General features: G+C 34.6%; 1 protein-coding gene across 21 annotated transcripts in view; it reads right to left on the reverse strand.

The window, feature by feature from the left end:
• mapk10 (mitogen-activated protein kinase 10) overlaps window positions 1-14,559 on the reverse strand; it is a 112,851-nt gene that overhangs the window by 28,645 nt on the left and 69,647 nt on the right. For 14 of the 21 annotated variants that reach the window (XR_013186940.1, XM_077194174.1, XM_077194164.1 and 11 more), the window contains exons 5-10: window positions 10,697-10,826; window positions 9,871-9,929; window positions 8,093-8,231; window positions 7,765-7,930; window positions 6,582-6,653; window positions 1,534-1,716 (exon numbers count right to left, since the gene is read on the reverse strand). Coding sequence is in view for 20 of the 21 variants with exons in the window: in XM_077194174.1 (XP_077050289.1) it covers window positions 1,534-1,716; window positions 6,582-6,653; window positions 7,765-7,930; window positions 8,093-8,231; window positions 9,871-9,929; window positions 10,697-10,826 (749 nt within the window). In the remaining variant the exon portion in view is untranslated. Of the gene's footprint in view, window positions 1-1,533; window positions 1,717-4,135; window positions 4,208-6,581; window positions 6,654-7,764; window positions 7,931-8,092; window positions 8,232-9,870; window positions 9,930-10,696; window positions 10,827-14,559 lie in introns of all 21 variants that reach the window. The other 7 variants (XM_077194172.1, XM_077194178.1, XM_077194171.1 and 4 more) reach the window with 1 other exon arrangement.

Here is a 14,559-nt window from a genome sequence, read left to right on the forward strand (position 1 = left end):
ATCGGCTGGACCACTTCAAAATGGCCGACAGTGATTTCTGCAGATCTGTATGGCTGACTCTCACTCTCTGTGATTCACTCCACACCTCTTCCTTTCCGTCTTAATTTATCTTGTAAATGTGTTTTATTAACATGATAGAAATTTGATATTTATATTGGCTAAGTGTTTGGAGACTATGAAGTCAAACTTGGAAAACGCAATGGAAAACAAATAGTCAAAAAAGTTCAACTGAAAAAGAAAAAGAAAAATGACAAAATGAAATAAATGACACAATAAAATTAAACTGATATGCAAACTGAACTCACAAATATACAAAAATGTAATGCACAAAATGAACAGAATTAAACAAACAACAAAATGATGACATACAATGACATAAAATAAAATTATACAAAATGAAATACAAGGAAAAAATGTAATAAAATAATATACGTAAAATAAAATGAAACATAATTATAATGAACTACAATGACAAAATAAAATAACAAATATAAAATAACATATTAAATAAAATGAAACTGAAATGCAAACTGAACTCACAAATAGACAATTAAATGTACAAAAGGAATAGAATTAAACTAAATAAAACAAAACGGCACACATAAAATGACGACATAAAATAAAATGACATAAAATAACAGAATAAAACAAAATTACATAAAATAAATCAAATATAACTGAATAAATATAATATAATAAAATATGGTGGTTGCTCACATCACATATCGCCCATATCGGATGTCTTCCTTATCTCACACACACAGAACAGTTCATGGAGCCTCAACTAACAGGCTGACCAGTCAAATTAGGGAGTCATCAAAAATGTGCAGTGCAATGATATACAAGGCCTGGAACAATGTTATACAAGGTGTGTGTTGAACCCTCTTTCCCATCACACTGACAGACGGAGCCGGTTGTACCTGACGGCAGGTTCAGAAACACACTCATTCAGTCTCACACACACACACCATTTACAATCACAGACACCAATGTCTAATCAGACTCTAATCAGCAGTGCCTTACACCCCATAACACATTGAACATTCATCATCTGACTGTGGTGTGACGTCTGTACACCGGCAATAAACTCAACCAAGCAATTTTCATATCAAAAGCTCACGATTCTCCTCTGCTATCCCCTGAAGAACAACAGGAGCTCTGAGAACAATTTATGAAACGTCTCTCAATTTTGCAAATGGGAAGGAAATTGCTGACTGATTCTTCCAGGCAAACCATTAAAATAACACACATACAAATACAAAGAAGGATGAATCAAACATCAGCCTTCAACTCAGTTGATTATTTATCCTGGTAGTATTGTTGTGTAAACCTAACAAAGAAATGGCTTATAAGTGTACTCTGCAATAAAACAAAAAAACAAAAAAATTCCCCACATTAAAGTAAGGAATTTGTTTTTTTATATATTAAGATAATGGAGGGAATTCTAATTTGATTTAATCTAATTAAATTGTATTCATTTTTTTGAATGCCAAATACATGTTTGCAACTAAATGTGCACAAATTCTCACTTACCTTTGAGTTTGTTATGCTCCGAGTCTGCAGGGAAGAGGCAATCAGGGAAGAGTTTGGGGAAGGTCAGGCCAGCATATTTTGGCCTGTTCTCCACGTAGTTACGCACCGTCGGCTGCAGTTTCTTCATGAACTCAGGAGAGGGCGTGCCGAGCTGCTCTATAACCTTATTCCATTGGTCGATGTCTGAATGTGGGTGGAGTCATGGGAAAAAAAACGCCTACGTACACTCCCCACCCCTCAGGTTATGCATTAGAGTATAAAGTATGATATTTCACTATTAAACTGAGTATAAAATGAAGATAACTACATAATGTGGTTATTCTAACATGATTGCACAAGGCAAACATAAAAACAAGTGCCGTGAGCCTAAAAATGCCGTCAGTAATAAAATAAAGTTTGATTACACTTCCTCTCCAGCATAATAAAAGCTAAATCAGTGAATGTTAAAACACCCAGAGGGCTCCTATTTAGGCCTTGAGTGTGAAATGTGTAGTACATAAATGAAAAAGAAACCAAATCAGTACACACAAGATAAGAAAAATTGATACTGATGGTACTTGAATTAAACCAACAACTGAGTCATTACAATTAAGCTAATCTCAATTTTTGTGCCCATTATGCTCAAACACACACTCCTGACACCATAATATCTGATATTACCTTATATTCCAATATTATAATTATGGATTTGCATTCTGGGATACGACTCATAAGATGGAACTCTCACGTAAATCTTGTAAGAATTCATTCCCATGGCAAAAACTAGCATAAAGCATAAACAAACAATAAATAATGGGAATGTTCCTGTTTCTTTAGTTTCTACTGTAAATAGTTTCAGAGAACTTTCAATATCATTCATTCATTAACATCAAATCAATATGCAGTTTATACTGACAATGTATTGCCCTTTATCAATACAATTAAATCAACAAAAACAGGAATTACTGCAGGGACATTTTTTGTTAATTTTGGTGGTCTTTAGACGTCAGTCACAGAGTGCCCACAACAAACAACAGCCACCTTTTACAGGTCCTCCTGAACCAAAACAAAGAGCTTTTGCTGCATTCACTCCATGTCATAACCGTAATTTAGAGACGCAACCCGTGCCGTGACATTCTACTCGGAGCTGTTCGGGTCCTCAGACTCGGCTTTATGTGTTTCTAAGTCAACACTATCAACGCCTAAATGAATCTGCAGCAGTCAGGTGGTACAACTAAGAGCTCTTTAAGTTGTTTACATTCATTATGAATGGGATCATATGCTTTCAAAGCTAGCTTGCTAGTGCTAGCCTATCCAAAATTGCCTACCCTACCTTTAATTTCTGACCTCAAAACAAATAGTCTCATGCTTGAGGCGTGAGCACTTGCTGAGTCTATGTTTTCACATAATGGCCAATCAGTTCCTATAAGATTGCCTGGCCTAATATTATGAGCGATAAATGAGCGAATTAATGAACACATAAATTTATAAATAACAAATATTTTATTAAATTATTACATTTAATGTTTTAATTTTTATTTACATCACCAGAAGTTTTTAATGTTTTTTAAAAAGCATAAAGACTCTTATGCTCAATAATAAGGCTCCATTTATTTAATCGAAAAACTGTAAAAAAAAAAAAATATTGTGAAATTGTATTATTGTAATTGTTCTCTATTTGGATATATTTTGAATATACTGTGATGAACAAAGCTGAATTTTTAGCTTCATTACTCCATTCTTCAGTGTCACCTGATCCTTCAAAAAACATCCTAATAATTTTTACTGTATTTTTGATCAAATAAATGCAGCCTTGGTGAGCAGAAGATACACTTTTTAAAAACATAAAAAATGTAATGTATATAAAAACTGAATATTATCGACCAGTTCAAACACGTCTTACTTAATAAATCTGAACAGAATTCTTGTTACAAAATGACGTTTCTCTCAGCAATCTCTTCATTTGTGTCATTATCACAGAGGTGTAATGGTGGGAAATTAGGGCAGAGAGAGAGAGACTGCTGGAATTCAACGGTCTTGATTATTGGCGTTTAAGCGAATGGTTTACAGCATATAGGTCTGGGCCAGAGTGAATGGTTCCTGAAGACGTTAAGAGCCGTCTGTATGGGTGCCTAGCAACAGAGGGGGGAACTGGATGTTGTCATGGTAGCCTGGTTAGCCTTGGGGAGTCACATGACTGTTTTTGCTCCCCAGGCTTACCATGATTCCCACAAAGGGGGGTCCTGGTTCAAAGGGCCAGGGCAGCCAGGACCACATTACATCATCCAACGGGAACGACCCCCATAAAACGCAAAGCCAGACCCGTATCTCTCTCCCTCTATCTTGCAATCACACGTTTAAGGAAGCCAAACAAACAATAACGGGTGCCTGGCGGCTTACTTTCAACTTTCAACAAATAGCTTCCAAAATCAGGTTAAATGGAGAATCTAATAAAAGACAGGTTTGTTTCTATCAAATTCCTGTGTTATAGGAGTTTTTTTTAGCATTTTCCAATATTATCTACTAATATATACATATATACACATGTATATACATATTTGGCAAGTAAAATATGAAAGAAGACAGCAGTGAGGAGTGAAGAACAGACAGAAGGGAAGGATACGATCTGTACCTGGAAACAGCACTGTTCCTCTTATAACCTCCCCAAAGATACAGCCTACAGACCACATGTCCACTACACCACACATATGCAACATACTATCAGACACTCAACATAACACAGAAAATGACATGCATACTATATATGTTCATATACTAAGTCTTTTTTAAAACTTGATTTAGAATACTACATAAACACAGATGCTTGACTGAATTGATTCCAATTAAGTTTATTGCTACAGGATAACTGGATTCATGCTTTCACAAAGCTGGGTGTAATGCATTCTGGAATAGCCTATTTGTTGATAAATTTTGCCGAAATAAGGTATTTTTCAAGGCATTTTAATTATGCTATCCACATTTTTGAAAAGTCTTTCACCTACAGTATGATGCTTTGAAATGCTTTAAACAGATTTATAAAGAGTACTGGTAGAGGATAGTAAATTTGACAATATTTAAATGATTATCCATCAATGACTCCATTTTGTTCAAAATCTTACTTCACTTATGATCTCACTCAGGTTCAGTAAGATAATGCAATCTTTCATATTCATGCATTAAATATTCTAATTTATTATTAAACGAGGAGATTAGAGACATCTATGTTACGAATCTAAAAGAGGTTAAAAGAATTTAATACAGGAAAAGAATCAAGGGCATATTTTTTTCCAAAGATATGAAGATGAATATAAGGCGCAAAGTTAAAGGGGTACTATTATACTTTTTTATATTTTTAACTTTCTATAGTGTGTAATGGTGCTGTTGAAGCATGAAAAAGGTCTGCAAAGTTACAAAGCACAAAGTTCTCTACAAAGAGAGTAATTCTCTATATCAGTGTGCAATGTTTCTGCTCCCTGAAACTTGTAGTCTTGAGTTTCTTTTCTTAAATTCCTCATTTAAATGATTCCTGCATAAGGCATACCCAAATAAAGGGACAAGGCCTGGTTGAGTTGAGTTAGTGGTGTGTTGAAACTCGCGTTTATGGTAAGGGGCGGGACCTAAGACACGCTCGAAGCTGTTGACCAATCACAACAGTTCCAGCTGGCCAATCAGAGCACATTACACTTTTCAGAAGGAGGGGCTTTATAGAGACAGATACTAAAGGTGTGTTTCCCAAAAGCATCGTTAGCCAACTATGGTCTCAAGCTCTGTTGAATTGTGTTGGTAACGATGGAACTTGCGACCAGATTTGGCTTTGGGAAAGCCACCCCAGAGAGTGTTACTGACAGACAGGAAAGAGAGGTGATGCTATATTGTAAAATATGTGAAAAATAATGTTGTTGTTTTTTTTACATTTAAGTATAAAAAAAAAATTGATTACAAAAACAAAATCAAGACTTTGAAAAACGGCATAATAGATCCCCATTAAATGCGACCAAAATGAAAATGTTAAATACTTTAACTTAAAAGTGCTTTACACACAGTTTTACAGACAAGGCTTAAGCTAGTCTCAGACTAAAATGTATGTTTGAGCTGTTTTAACTGAAAGCCACTTGCACTGTCATATCTTAAAATATGTCAGTGCCATTGTTTTGTCTCAAGATGCACACCAATATTTTTTTTAAGGCACATTTATAAAAGCTACTTAAATGTCCTAACTGAAATAAGGCCTAATCCTGGATAAATCCTAAGCCCTGTCTGTGAAGCAAGGCCTTAGTGTTTCAGGCTTTGGTAAAGTAGACCCTGTAGATGTTGACTATGGTAAGAGGTATCGATGAGACAGCACAGCAAAGAAGTTCATTCAGGCATGTGTTAATGAGTTTTTAAAAAGACCCAAATAAGCTGAGCTTGGTCTATGGGATCAATACCTTAATTGCAGTTTGGAGAGCAGAAAACTAGCACTGTTCTCCTGCAACTCAACTATAACTACAATTTAACTCTCCAGGATTCATAGCAGCAGAAAGAGAAATCACTAAATAATTGAATAGTTCGCCCAAATGAGTCACTGAAGAGGAAGACTGTATCATTATTTCACTAGTTTCACTATCTCTCTAATCGCCAATTAAGCAAGAATCTCTTCCCATTAAGTGACGAATAACTATTGCGGAGAGGAGAGATGCCAGGCCTCCACATCCAACAATGATCCCACTACACCCTAATGAACAAAATCTTCAATATGCATCCGGGATTTAAGGGATTGGGAGAAGGTACAAGTGTCACAAAGTGAGAAAAAGAGATTTAAACAGCATTTGGATATTTAAACTACACCTAAAATAAGAAAACCTGAGCAAAACCTGCAGGTTAGGAGAACTACAGACTTAGTCGATTAGTTATGCCTGAACAGATGAACACTGGTCCAGTCAGGTCGAGTCTCATGTGGACCACAAAATCTTTACGTTATATTAAGATCAATACAGAATTATTATGCTTGATAAAACTGATGTTTTCACCAATAATTCCTTATTGGCTAGTCAAATCAAGCCAAGTTTGGACCTATTCATGAAGGATACAATCCCTGCCGGGGAATAGGATTTTGTGGCGCACCATTTCTCCCATGATGCAACCAACTGACCAAATATCCACTGCAGGCAAACACAGAAGCAGGAAAGAGAGCAAAGGAAAGAAAAAGAGAGGTTAGCGTTAGCAAAAACAGTCATCAGTGATGGAGAGAGAAAGACCTACTTGAGCTGGATCACTCTCGCTAATTATATCTGACACACATATAATTAGTCAAACGATTATTCAACAACTGCTCTGATCAAAGTTGGAGTTGGGGACAGACCTCAGGGAGTGGCAGGAAATCCATAGCCTGACCTCTCTCTTTTTCTCTCAAACTCTAAATATACACACTAATATCACACGAGTCTCTAGTGTATTAATGAGTTTTCAAGCAGTGGGGAATCTGTTAGTATTTCAGTAAATTAACAGAAGGTTAGCAAGAAATCTAAATAACTAAACTAAAGTAACTTTCCCAATGTCAAACTTAAAAATCTACAGTAACATTTATTTTTACCCAACTTTGCTGCCCGTTTTAACACATACTTTGCAGTGTCAACAATACATAAATATCGTCATTTAACACAAACTCTTTCTTTGCTGTGTTCCTGTATTTCCTACTGAAACAGAAAGTCACCTGGGAAGTTCGTGTTTATGAGTTTGGAAGTCGTAATTACGACGTCAAGTGTTTTTAAGTTACTTTGGTCGGAGCAAGATGGCGATGTACCTCCTCAACAAAAATTCAGCAAGATTTGTAAACTCAACAGTACTTCTACAAAATCTTGAATAAAGAATGTTCAGCACTTTGTTTTTGCTTCATGTTTTTATCAAATTTGTTAAGGTGCTATTAATTGAATCAATAAATATTCTATCATAATTGAACAATCTTGTTTTGCGCATAAAAATTTTCATTGATTTAAACAAATTTACCATCAATACAGACGTTGCATCCAATTTTCTCACTAACATGCTCTCAACTTGGAAACTCTGTGCTTAAAAACTCTCTTAAATACACAATGTAGTGAGGTCATGTGACCACAATATAGCTTCCTGCCGTTTGCATAAAACATACTGCTTCACACACTTACTAAAATACTAAAATGTTTTGGAGACATGGACTAAAAGACACACTCCACTTCTATAAAACCCAATATTCTAGTGTTATTTGAAAGTGTTGCAGCCCTGTGATTGGTTTACCGTTCTCCTTGTAGCCCATGCCCAGGATGACCTCCGGGGCCCTGTAGTACCGTGTCACCACGTAGGGCGTCATCATAAAGCTAGTGCCGGCGGTTCTCGCCAACCCAAAGTCCAAGATCTTAAGCGTACAGTCGGATTTCACCACAATATTGCTAGGTTTCAGATCCTTAAAGAGGAATATGTGTCATGGTGAGTTGATGACAAGATTGTTTGTTAGGAGTTTAGATTTGGTTGATTATTTAAATGGATCCTTCCAACCAGGAATGAATTTTGGTTAAATAAATTCATAATTTATCGATCCTGAGGTGTGTGTATACATGTCTCTCACCCTGTGAATGATGCCTGCTGAGTGCAGGTGTTTGATTCCACACAACATCTGGTACAGCAGGTAGGACATCCTCTCGTGGTCCAGTTCCATCTGAATCACCTGGCAAAGGTTTGCGTCCATCAGCTCCATGACCAGGTAACTGGAGAAGCCAGAAAAAGTCAGGGAGAAAATGTGAATTTCGCAGGCCGGACACCAGTAACAGAAGAGACTTTTGTGGATCGATGTGGATCTTTATGACCTCTTTATGACCTCTTCTTTATGACCTCAGAGAAAATACTTGTCGGTTGATGACAGTCAGCAAGTCGGTGAATGAAAAAACCAACAGTTAACTGTATTCTGCTGAGTGCTCAAAAGCCATGGCTGCACATTTATGGATTAAACATCACATTTGTAATTTATGTAGTTCCAAAACAGAGAGTTAACCTTCAATTAATAATGTGAAGAAGGTGCACTATATATATATATATATATATATATATAAATGTATTATTATTTTTTAATTTATATTTTATTTGTATATAATTTATATTACTTATATTTATACAGATATGTATAACTGCTATTATGTTTTATTATATTATTATTTTAAATATAATTATTCTCAATTATAACAAAAAGTGTAAAAAATTATAGTAATTATTACACTATTTTTGGGTGGTACATTTATTTTTATTATTATTTATATTACTATAAATACACTCAATACTACTAAAAAGTATAAAAAACGTATTATTAAAAAACTCACTATTTTTGTGTGGTACATTTGTATATTTGTAATATATATATATATACATACATACATACATACATATATATATATATATATATATATATATATATAAATATACATATATATATATATATATATATATATATATACACACATACATATACATATATATATATATATATATATATATATATATATATATATATACTGTACACATACACAATGTAAATATTGTAACTTTTTTTTTTTTGCTGGCCACAATCTAAGCAAAACATGATACTTCATGCCCCATCTATCCTAACACTCAAATCATCGGTCTTTGACATTTCATGCTCAACATTTTGATCCTGCTCTATATCAGTCCATACAGCGTGTAGAATAATGAAGGCATGGGCGGCACTAAACTCAAGCATCGGGACCAACCAGAGAGCGAGAGCATGAATGACTGCAGTGATAGATCACCTCACTCTGCAACATCACAGCAGTTATACTGGGACTCTGCATAACCTCGAACACCACGGGGCATGCTGTAATTCACCTAAAATATCATAAATCACCCTATTGTATTGCATATTATGCATGAAAAATATTTTAATTATTAATAATGTTTATTCAAATGCGAACACTTTTAACAATAAATGTCCCCTTCCCTTTCTGATTATATATTTATTTTCATAGGAAAGCAGTTTGGTTTTTAAATAAAAGGCTTGGCTTCAACTTGGCTTATCCAATCAGATTACTATTAGTTTCATGATTGTTGTCCAAACACTAGCTGCAAACGGTTTATATACAGACTTTGAATGAACTAATTTAATAATTTATGATATTTACAGTGGAACTGAATCAACACTGAAATAATTTCAGCTGAACAATGACAACTTTTTTTCTTTTAGAGCTGCTGTACGGCCGAAATGACCTGTTTCCTTCATTAAATCATAACCATGTTAACACTGTAAAGCTGCTCTTGTATAAAGTGCTATATAAATAAAGGTGGCTTGACTATAATTAGATGACTTCATGTCTGGAAAAATCCCCAAACATTACTCACACATCCTGGAATTCCTCTAAAGACTTCTGTGGTGTGAAGACATTTAATAAGCTGATGATCTGGAGGAGAAAAGAAGAGAAAAACTTTAGTAAAACATGAAATTATACAATGATACACCATTGGATTAACTATTAAAGGAATAGTTCACAAAAAACTAAAAAGAAATTTAAAAAAATTGTTTCACGTGCTAATAACATCACACAGGTTTCGAATGACACAAAGGTGAGTAAATAATGGCAGTACTGTCATTTCTCTGTGAACTATTGCCCAGTTATTTTTCTGGAAAAAAAGAGCTGAGAGATTCATAAAAGGACCGCTCAACAGTCAATAAAAGCTGAGGATGATAGAAAAGGCACATTTGTATTTCTGTCTCGTCCCAGCTGTCCTTTTTAAAATGAGTAGAGATGACGAGAGAGAGAGAGAGAGAGAGAGAGAGAGACAGAGAGAGAGAGAGAGAGAGAGAGAGAGAGGGAGGGAGACATGAGATCTGGCAGCAGCATTGTGAAGTGAACTCTTTAGTTGCCAAAAAAGTGTTTCATCTGTCTCTTAACACTATCACTCCCTTTCTCTCTTACTTTGTTATTCATCATCCAATGCCACCAATCTCCACCAAGCTCTCTCTCTCTCGGCCTGAGGTTCGTGTGCTGTGCGTGTGTTATGAACAGTAATATTAAATATGGCGGCCAGGCACAATATGGCAGGAGCCTTTCAGTTTAACAAACAAATTAGCTTTTTTATTTCTCTAGAACATACATGAACATTACTAGACCTGAACAAATGGGTCAATCCAATGGGATAACGGGTGATATTGAGCTCTGGCACTCACGTTTTTGTGATTGACACATTTCATAAGCACCAGCTCCCTGTATGCTCGCTTGGCGTGAGTCTGGTTCTGAAAGGGTCTGCTGAGTTTCTTAATGGCCACATTTCTGTCCAGGACGGCGTCATATCCAGCACTGCCAGAGAAAGAGAGAGAGAAACCAATATTAACGTATGGGAAACAATAGGTGTGTCCCAATTTGCGTTCTGCACTATTCTATGATGTTGTGTAGTATAAATAGTGTGAGTAGTGTGTTCACACTGAAAATTCTAAATAAAAGAAAGTACACTTTAAATACCCAGATGATGCACTTAATTAACCGCAAAAACAAAGTTGAGTTAATTGTGAATAATGTAAATTGAACTATTGAAATTGAGTTATTGAAAAGAATGGAATTCATTTAAATGTTTAATCCATTCAGAGTGGAATTCAACACAATTCCCCATCTAACCATTGGCCTAAAAGCAATATTAAAGATGCAAAGTGCTTTTTAATTTGCAGCTAATTTCAATTCTAAAATTATGAAGGGTATAAAATGCAACTAGTTTTGTATTTTCAAAAAGAAATATTTAACGTGTTAGGTAATGTTAGGTGTTAAGTTTTGGTTCTGTGTAAATGAAATGGTCAGCACACGTCTTGTTTTCAGTTTAGTTAGATGTAATGCCAATCACAATTCAGTATGCAAATAAATGCAAGAATGAAGACGAATCACAAATCAGTGAGCAAATATTACAATGACATCATCAGTGTCCATTATATTTTAAATGTACAGCACACTGAACATTCTATTTATGTGAGTTAACCTTTAAAAGCATGAATGTTTCGCCAATCATTATTACATAGTCGTGTCTTTAGTGACCCGGATCTACATTAACAGAGACGGCTCTCTAACTGCAACAATAGTATTGAACTCTATAAAATTAAATAAAGAACTCAAGTGTGGCTTCAAATTCAAAGCACTGCAGAAAATCAGGTGGCCAATGGCTCACTGTGAAATAACACATTAGTGTTCTTTAATAAGTGAAGGCTGATATTAATTGTATTTACGAATTTAAACCTAAAATAAAATGAAATGAGTCACAATTCAATTTCCTGAACGAAACAGTATCTTCATTTAACAAGTATACCTGGAGGCCAAAAGGAGGCACTAAATTATATAATAAATTAGCAACAAAAACAGCATTACTAAAACAGTGGGTGCCTGTCTCAGTTGTGTCCTGTCTTTCACCCAAAAATTGCATTAAAACTGTCATGATAAAAACTGTCATGATGAAACTGAGGGCTGAAATCTTATATATATATCTTATAATATATATATATATATATTTATATATGTGTATATATATATATTTATATATGTGTATATTTATATATGTGTGTGTGTATATATATATATATATATATATATATATATATACATATATATATATATATATATATATATATATATATATATATATATATATATATATATATATATATATATATATATATATATGGTTAATGCAGCAGGAGAGCTGTTGTTAAAAAGCACTATATTATTTATGACTACACCAGGTACTGGGGGTGCTAGCAGAAGCCCATCATGTTCTAAAAGCTACAGAGGTTTATAACTTAAGGCTTCATCCCATAACTCTGCACTGGAAAAAGTCTGCTGTTTAACCATGTTGAATTGCGCTGCTAAAGCTTAAAACACCATTGTTAAAAAAAAAGACATTGAATAAGACCAAGAAATGCAGCAGTGATTGAAAAAATATTTCCTCCTGTGGCACTTCATGAAGCCACAGACAAGTTGAAAAGTTGAAAGTATGCCATGTTCTGTGGTCAAAACTGACCTTCACTGTTTTAATGCTCAATACAACCTATTAAAAAGCCTTGTGGGTGAATAAAATGTGTGAGGTGGACTTGCTCCAGAGGGCACTCTTTTTCAGCTTTCAATGGAACTTTTTTTTTAACTATAATTCAAAAGTCAAAACTGCATGTTTGATAATGCATGTCTGCATCTGAATAATAGTGTGAATTGGAAAACGCACAGGCCCATAAGGATCTTTGATTCACCTATGGATTATTTGACTGGACAGTTAGAGCTGTGGGGTTTGTTATACAGCAGATGGTCAAAGCAGAAGGGGGTGAGGTACATCGAAACAGGAGAAATCCGACAGAACATACATACACATCAGGTTTATAGTTAACTAAAACTAAAACCATTAAAAAAAATGCATTACTTGAAATTAAATAAAAAATTAAAATAGTAAAAAACGTAATATTCAACAATATTCACTTTATATTCAAGGGGACAAAAAACTTGATCGTTACAGCCGTAATAAAAATAAAAATGTATTTAAAATATTAATAAAAACTACAATAATATCTAAATGATGTTAACACTGATACACAATGAAAAAAAAATCTACAGAATAAGCTAAATCTAAGTAAAATCACAAAAGGAATTCCAAATGCTTTGATGTAAATATTGACAAAAAAAAACCATTACATTACAGTTATTTTAGTCCACTTAACAATGTTTAGAAAACAAAACCATATGAATTTAGGCAGGCAAAATATTCTCTGAGCGACAGCATGAAAGTTTCTAAAGCACTTCTTTTTTTTGGAACCGAGGACGTGTGTCCATGGTAACGGCAGTTTCAGAGAATTTATTTTTTATTTTTTTGCCTAATGGCAGACAAAGATACCCATTTGTGTCAAAGATGATGTCATGGCTGTCTCTCTAGGTGGTTAATGCATTGCAGTTTTGCTCTTCGAGGGCCCTGCCTACAGGCAGCTGTCACAAACCAGACACCATTTTAATTACTTTAACACCACATTTTATTATACAGCAACAGTTCATACAAATACAAAGACCTGACATATAACGACTACATCTTATCACACTAATAAAATCTAAAGGAATAGTATTCTGTCATAATTTACTCACAATCACATGTATAGTATTATATTCTTTCTTCTAAGCAATTCAAATTATTTTATGCTTTGTCAAAACTGCTATGTAACAAAAATTTTAATTGGTAATTCATATTGATCCAACTCAAGTCCATATGACTTGTCCTCAAAACCATATGATAGATTTGTATGAAAAATCGATTGAAATTTAAATAATATGCTGAGGATGAGTAAATGATGACATAATTGTATTCCTCTATAAAAATCCCCAAAATCTTTGATAATCAAAAAGACATATTTACTTTTTTTCACAATGAAAATAATTTCTTCATGCCCAAAAAATAGCTTGAATGTAACTCTACACCCTTGCTTCATTTGGTACACACAGAACCATAAATGTGCAAATTAGCCCCGCCTCCACTCACTCACACCAGTTCAGACTTCCTGATCCACTCGCTCAACTGTAGTAAACGTTACACAATGACAAGTAGAAAACTGGTTTAATTCAGCCATATACTGTATGTTTGAACCAAAAACTGATTCAGAAGAAGAGGAAGAGTGAATTATACAGACTTGTCTACAAGTGGATGCATCAGAATGGTATTGTGTTTTAAGTATCGCTCTTTACCATGTCAGACACAAAACAGTAATTTATTTGATTAGCCTTTAAAGCTCCAGTAGGTAGCTTTTGTAAACAAATATTTGTTAAAACTCTCATTGTGTCCTGAAAGTAGAATATGAGACAGATAATCTGTGAAAAAAATCAAGCTCCTCTGGCTCCTCCCTGTGGTCCTACTGCCATTTGCAGAAATACACCGCTCCCGGTCAGAAACAACCAATTAGAGCCAGGAGGAATGTCTTAGCAGTGTCAATCACGCTCGTGTACGCGCTGATCACCCCTCTCTTGCACAGCGCAAGCGCGTACCGTCGTTCGTGACTCTCCTGTTCAAACTCGTTCATCCAAATGA

This window comes from Siphateles boraxobius, unplaced genomic scaffold, assembly GCF_051911475.1.
Source record: "Siphateles boraxobius isolate OS27281-9 unplaced genomic scaffold, OSU_SipBor_1 11, whole genome shotgun sequence".
Lineage (NCBI taxonomy): Eukaryota > Metazoa > Chordata > Actinopteri > Cypriniformes > Leuciscidae > Siphateles > Siphateles boraxobius.